Source organism: Pundamilia nyererei, unplaced genomic scaffold (assembly GCF_000239375.1).
Source record: "Pundamilia nyererei isolate P.nyererei 1_Seehausen unplaced genomic scaffold, PunNye1.0 scaffold00054, whole genome shotgun sequence".
NCBI lineage: Eukaryota > Metazoa > Chordata > Actinopteri > Cichliformes > Cichlidae > Pundamilia > Pundamilia nyererei.
The window spans coordinates 9761-17156 of record NW_005187455.1 but is presented as its reverse complement, the minus strand read 5'-3'; the positions used below and the strand labels follow the sequence as shown (position 1 = coordinate 17156).

The 7396-nt window shown below is 38.4% G+C and overlaps 1 protein-coding gene across 1 annotated transcript in view; it reads left to right on the top strand.

Moving 5' to 3' along the window:
• Nucleotides 1-5383: 5383 nt before the first annotated feature.
• napba (N-ethylmaleimide-sensitive factor attachment protein, beta a) overlaps nt 5384-7396 on the top strand; it is a gene marked incomplete at its 3' end in the record, with an annotated part of 11598 nt that continues 9585 nt past the window's right edge. The window contains exon 1 of the mRNA XM_005733743.1: nt 5384-5639. Within this exon, the coding sequence (XP_005733800.1) occupies nt 5542-5639 (98 nt within the window). The remainder of the gene's footprint in view (nt 5640-7396) is intronic.

The window sequence follows — 7396 nt, the reverse complement described above, 5'->3', positions numbered from 1 at the left end:
TATCTATCTATCTATCTATCTATCTATCTATCTATCTATCTATCTATCTATCTATCTATCTATCTATCTATCTATCTATCTATCTATCTATCATTTGAAGATCACTGAACATACATCAGGCTCTGTCTTATTGGAGAGAAATCTTTACAAATATAGAGTTTTCAACAGAGTTTCAACAAATTCTAAGCAGCTGTTTGCCCTTTTTACTTGTCCAGTCTGCTATAACAATGTCAAAAAATTAAAAAAACTACAAAGCTAGAACAATTCCATCCTGGAGCACTCGGCGCCATGCTTTTGCAAACACAATCAGCACACTTGGTCTGGTGCTGCCAAGAATAAAATGCACTGTAGCATTTGTTTGAGCTGAGAGTTTTTAAAACAGAACCACTAACGTCTGGGTTTTGTTAAATCTCTCAAGGACAGAAAAAGACATTTTGCAATTCACAATTCTCCCAAGTATCTCCACTCCAAGGCTGGCTGAACTCACAGTTGGAAGCTGTTACTCACTAAATCTGGATGAAACTCTTTTATTTAGAAAGACAGAAAGATTAGAATTTAAGGGGTTAATACATGACAACAGTTAATGCTGTATTTTTTTATGCATTTATTTATCACTGTTATTATAAACGCTTTCTCTTCTTTTCTTTTCTTTTCTTTTTGGCTAGCATCACTGATATAGCCACAGGCTACATGCCTGACTTCCGAGTAGCTTTGCAGCTGGGATGTTGGTGATTTTGTCAGGGACACCTCAGTGGTGGAAATGCAAGAGAGGCAAATGTTTTCCTTTTTCTGCCTACATCCTGATAATAATGCATTCCGTTTCTTTTTTTGATTTTAAATAGGATTTTTTTTTTCCCTGTTTACTGTCATACAGATGAGGTGTGATTTTTTTTAAAGGAGCTGACAATAACTCCATAATATAAAAAACCTTTACCTGCTGTAAGTTTGTCTGATCTCCCTTAAAAAGTCATCTTCTGGTGCACATCTGGACAATTTTTAATAGAGATGCTTTTTTTTTTTAGATCTCCCAGTGGAAGTCCCTCTTTGTCCTCTTGCACTTGTGCCTCTGTGACAGACGCTGGATCTCCTCTTATGTGTCACAACTGCGATCCTTCAATTTGATTTTCAATTCTATAATTGTTGCAGGGAGACAAATCTGGTGACTGGTCTAAAGCAGTGTGCAAAGGTTGTTTTAGTGGCTTAAAAAGTCCTGCATTTTCAGTTCTGTTCTGAATGTTCTCCTTTAAATATCCTTCCACTGACTCAAGTTGCTACAATTATATTCAGTCTTGACAGTCTCTCACTGAGAGGTGAATTTATAATTTAAAGCCATATGTAGTTTGAAAGAAAATGACAAGCATTCTCTCACTGCCACTTCTTGTCTGAAGAGATGCCTTTACAAGTGGAAACGGTGAAGTCTTCAACTGGAAAGAGACCCTGCTCACATTACAATTAATGACCATCCACACAAAACTCAGGTCAGTTTGAAGCAGAGGTTGATGTTTTCTCTCTGTACAAGCTTGGAGTGAGTAGGGAAATCACTGACCAAAGGTGCAAGGGGTCACAATGGGACTTCAGATAATTTTTTTGTATTCTTCGCTCCGTTTCAGGCAAGTCCTAACTGCTTTTCCATCCTTGGGTTAGGAAGGCCAGACAATCAGAAGGCTTAAAGCAAGAGAAGTCTTAAAGGATGATGAATGAATCAACAGTGCTTCAACAGTGCCCAGTATATGATAAATAAGGCTTATTTTCACCTGTGAGTTGTGCAAAGCTACTTTAGCTTTGCCCAAGAAGAAAAATGTGAGCATAGTAGGTCCTCTGTCAGTAATTCTTATCCTAAACCTTTGCCTCATGCAGTTGCATAAACATCTAATTTCATATTTGTGGTTTCAGGATTCTGTTATATAAACATATTGTCATGTGTTATATTTCAAGAAGTTAATATCCAGCTCTTTGTATGTGTGTGGGTGTGTATCACTCATCCATATACTGCATTATCTGAACATTAATAAGGATTTTGACACAACTGTTTTAAGGATTTTTTTAATGGCAGAACTCTGTGTTTTATTCTAGCAGAAATTATGCTAGTTCCCAGTAAGTGTGTATCATTATCTGCTTTGTGTATTTATTCATGAGATTTTGGCAGGAAATGTAAAACTGATATGTTTTTTCATTGTTTTGTTTTTTTAAAGACTGTTAGTAGAAGACATGTTTATACGAGTGAGAAGGATTTGCACTGAAAGATAAAGTACAAAGGTTTTATTATCGGCCTATTTTGGATTTTTTCTGACTACTGTAGTTGCAGCAATCACCCCCTCGACTTGCCCCAGATGCTGCCGCAGAGCTGATTTGGTGGCCAGGTGTCTTTGTTAAATGTGAAAGTCTGCTGCCACTGCATGATTTATTTGTTCTAATGTGAAAGATGTACATAACGTAGTTCTCATTCTGATGACGTATGGATTTATCGGTTGCTATTTTCCTGATATTTAACAGCATAATTTGTAAAGTTTTACTTTGCTGTAAAAATGTAAAATGATTGGAGCTTGTTCCTCTTTGTATAGTGATCTTCCAGAACAATATTTGTTGGAACATTTTCCATGATGTTTTTTTTTTTCCTCTAAGGCCTCAGCTGCTTTCAACAACTTTTTTTTTGCCGTGAACCTTTACTTCAAATTTAAGCCACACATGATTGAGCTGAACAATCTGGGGTCACTGTCTGTTCCTGACCTCATAAAGGTAGCTTACACTTGCAGTCTTCATGGCAATATAGAGACTCAGTCATTAACTTTTCACACTAACATCAGAGTGCCTCATCATTCACTAAATTGTCTATTAAAGGATGTTCATGTTTGCAAAGTGGCTGAGGTTCTACTGCAAAAATGTGTTGTTGAACATGCCTCGTGCTTTAGCACATATACTGAGCATGCTTTATTGTATTAGATTTCTCCACCAGTTGAATTGTTTCTTGGGTTAATTGAATGCTATTTTAAGACCAGACTATTAAATATTTGATCTAAAAAACAAAGTGTTCTTGGAATGTTTTTTCTACCATTACAGTTGAAGACTTACAGTGTTGCGAGAAGATGCACTGTTCAGGCACTGTGTGAGAGGAGGTAATTGCTGTTGTCAGCCTCGTCAAAAGCAAGCCCACTGAATCGTGCCTGTTCACAAAACTTTGCTGTTGCTGTAATTGCGTGCACAGCCGGGATAACGTGAGCTTTCGGGCGCCGTACTGAAGGTGTGGGGGAGGAAAGTGGAGGAGCTGAGCGGCAGTCTGTCACAGGAGATTAATGTGACTATGATGACCTTTCTGCTTCCTAAATAACAAAACATGTAGTGAACTGAATCAAACCGTACATGAACTATTAATTAAACACAACATATATTCCGAAAATATTTTTAATTATGTTTCCTTAATATACACAACATATTTGTCAATAGAACTTTCCTCTTGTATGTTTTCATTTGCCCTGATGTCATTTGCGTTGTTTTTTAACCGTATAAGATGATTTTCTGACAGATGTTTTCTGCATGACTCTGCTGCCCTCTAGTGAGCAAGAACAATACCGCAGGTGTAATGATAAAATTTAAACTCAGACCAGAATTCAAATCTTTTTTTTGTTGTTGTTGCTGTTTGTGTCTTTATATTTGTTGTTGCACTGAATTTTGTGAGATCTGTAATAAGACATTTATCGCCAAATTTATCAGTTAACCAAATTTGCAACTTTTGAAATGCTATACCGAACACAAATATTTACAATAGTCTCTTAACTGGTGCCCTTAACTTGTTTTATTTTACATTACTGTCTTAAGTAAAAGTCATAATCTCCCTGTAGCAATCGAGCAACAGTTGTATCCTAAAATCATCCTTAAAGTATTTAAGTTGAAATACTCAATATGCAGAATGGAACATTTGTGAACATATTTTATTATTGGATCATAATTGCTGAATTTTTTAATCTCACAGCTCGATATGAATTTATTATTTAGCTTAATTAAGCTTTGTCAGTAGTGATACAGTATAGTATATGGCCATTTTATTGTGTACATCTTGCTAATACTGTGTTGGACCCCTTTTTGCCTTAAGAACTGCCTTAATTCTTCATGTCGCAGATTAAAAAAGGGTTCTGCGAGCATACTTCAGATATTTTTGGTCCATGTTAACAGGATGGCATGACATACTTGCTGGAGATTTGTCAGCTGCACATTCATGATGAGACACTCCTGCTCTACCAGATCCCAGAAGTGCTCTATCATTGAAATCTGGTAACTGTGGAGGCCATCTGAGCACAGTTAACTCATTGTCACGTTCAAGAAAACAGTATAAGATGATATGACACATTTCCCTGTAGGAAGCAGCCATCAGAAGATGGGTACTCTGGTCACAAAAGGATGGACATGGTCAGCAACAGTAGTCAAGTCAGCTGCGAAGCTTACATGATGCTAAATTGATACTAAGGTGTCCAAAGAGTGCCAAGAAAATATCCCCACACCATGACACTACCGCCGGCCTGAATAATGTTGTATATACCACATTGTGACTATCTGAATGTTGCATCAGAATCAGTTTTACAATCTTGTCTTTTCCAGTTTTGATAAGCAGTAACTGTATCCTCCGTTTGTATTCTTAGCTGAGGAACGTAGCACACCGTGTGGTTTTCTGCTGATTCTTCTGCATCAAGGTCCAACATGTTGTGCACTGTGGTGCTGTTCTACATAACTCGGTTGTGTTTATTTGAGTTACTGTTGCCTTCAGCTCCAAGCAGTCTGGCTATTCTGCGCTGGCATGAACAAGACCTTTTCACGCAAAGCTCGCTGGATATTTTGTCTTTTTGTATCACTCTCTACAAACCTGAGGTATTTGTGCAGGAAAATCCCAGCAAATCATCAGTCTCTAAACTAACACTATTCTGATTTTCACTTTGAAGGTCACCGGCAGGTTGTCTTTACAATCTTTCAAATCTAAATACACCAAGGTTCTGCCATTTACTGGATAATTAGATATTTGCATTGATGAGCAGTTTTCCAATGAAGTGGCAGTATAAGAAGGTTTATGTTTTAAAGTCCACAAAATAAAGAGTAAAGTTTTCAAATAAAACAGTATGGAGTACAAAGTACAATGCTGGCATAAAGAAATAACAGGTTAGAGGCAGATAAACACCTTCAGTAATTACTTGATTAACTCTAATAATTAATTGCTCAACAGGTGCTATTCATGCTCATCAAAGGTGTTGGGCACCATTAGATTACTAGGGGTCAACCCACACTTCTCCTAACTTTTTAGTTTTTAGTTTTAAGTTTAGTTTCAACCTTACGCCAGTTAGTTGCACTTCCGCTTCCTTCCAGCAGATGGTGCCATTGACTCACAACTAACGCTCCACTCTCGACGTCGAAGAAGAGCTGCAGCCTCTCAGCAACCAGCAGAGACGTCTCTCTCTCTTCTCTCCTCTCCTCTGCTCAGCTCTCCTCTTCTCCATCCTCTGCGGAACATCGGCCTGTTTTCCTCCCGTCCCTCCTCCAGCGGCAGACACCCAGCTCGTCATGGACAACTCCGGGAAAGAGAAGGAGGCCATGCAGCTGATGGCTGAAGCCGACAAGAAGGTCAAAGCGTCCGGATCCTTCCTCGGAGGGATGTTCGGGTAAAGGATGCTCTGATTCTCTGCCTCTGTTTACCAGCTCGTCGTGGTGGTGGTGGGGAGGGGGCTCTCTGCAAACAGGGCCCATCTTCTCCACGGACAGACCGCTTTATTATGTCTATATTAAGCCTGTGATATACAAATAACGCGCCTGACGCTCAGAAGCGAGCGGCACATGAGCCTGCATTGCACGCTTTTGTATTTTATCATCACCCTTTAATTTATTCCTTATGAATCCCACCGGGTGCGCCTAACTTTCACTATGACATTGTGTCCTTTTTTTAACGTTTATAAACGAATCATGGAGTCGGCTTCGTGCCAGAAACACTGGCTGGCACCGCAGATTGTGCATCTTGGCAAATGTAAATGTGGCACATCTCTGGATGGTGCTGATGCTGAGGATGCTGGAGGTGAGCGAGTTTGGATGAAGCGTGAGGCCGAGGCAAAGATGCAGGGAGGCGGGGAGAGCAGCGCAGGCAGGCCGGTGGTGATGCGGTGTTTGCGGGGGATGGTTTTCTTTTTGGTTTTTTATTTGCTCTGTGTGTGTGTGTGTGTGTGTGTGTGGGGGGGGGGGGAATGGGAGTGAGTTAGCTTATATTTCACGCGTGTGGGAGGGGCGGATGTTTAGCCATCATTTTTGATATGATGTAACCATTGATAACAAACAGCCGGTTTGCTTGAGGCAACTTATTAACTGAGGGCTCTTTGTGTAATAAAGAAAAAAAAATAGAAAAACATGTATTCTGTGCAAAGCAGGCCTCTCCAAATTCAAACTGACCCGATGGCCTCTGAGATTAGTCTCTCCAAATCTGACTGTTTACTATCTGAATCTGATAAATTTGGGTCAGATGATTGCAGCCAGCTTCAACTCAAACAGACATGTTTGAGGTTGGTATAAGGAAACACTGTGAACATGTGCATTTACCCTAATTATCTTTAAGGTTTAGATTCTAAAATCAATTAATCTGCATGTCCTGAGTATCTGTTAGAGTCATGTCGGTTTTATAAAGTTATACATAAAGTGTATTTTAAAGTGATTTTTAGGAATTTATCGTTATTTAAGAAATAAGAAAAGAAAAATAATGCTGGCTAATATAACTTAATATAACTAACTTAAAAGAGAAACCATCTGAGTTGTTTTGAACAGGATCAATGAAAAACCTTTCTTACTACACAACGGAGACGGATAATAATTTTATTTGTTTGGGTTTTTTTGTTTTTTCAACTAATGGACTACTCTGAATATTTCAATTTTTGGTCCATTCAACTGACAGCTTGCATATTTAGAGATATAACATATCATTTAAAAAAAAAAAAAAAAAAAAAGAGATATAACATGGGGTTTTATGATTTTATGATTTATGATCAGCCATTTTTAAGGAACATCTAATGAACTAAAATCAAACATAAGATTAAGCAAGTAATATGAACCTAGAAGCCAATAAAATAGATCACACAGAACAATAAGTGAGCTGTCCAACAAAGCAGAACTGGTTGTTATTACAGTTTTTCTCAGTCGCTTTGGTGCGTTTCTCAGAACACCATTAACATTTGCACAGCAGTTAGTGCATTTCCCAAAACAATTAGTGCAAACTGCAAAACCTAGTGGATAGCCTGCAAAAGCACGTCACATGCACAGAATTGATTATCCATACCTCAAAAGCAAGTATCCATGTCAATGAAACTGTCAGTGCCATCAAAATGAAAAGTCTTGACATCATCTTTATGAACAAGATAGTCAAATGGCATTGTCATGTTTC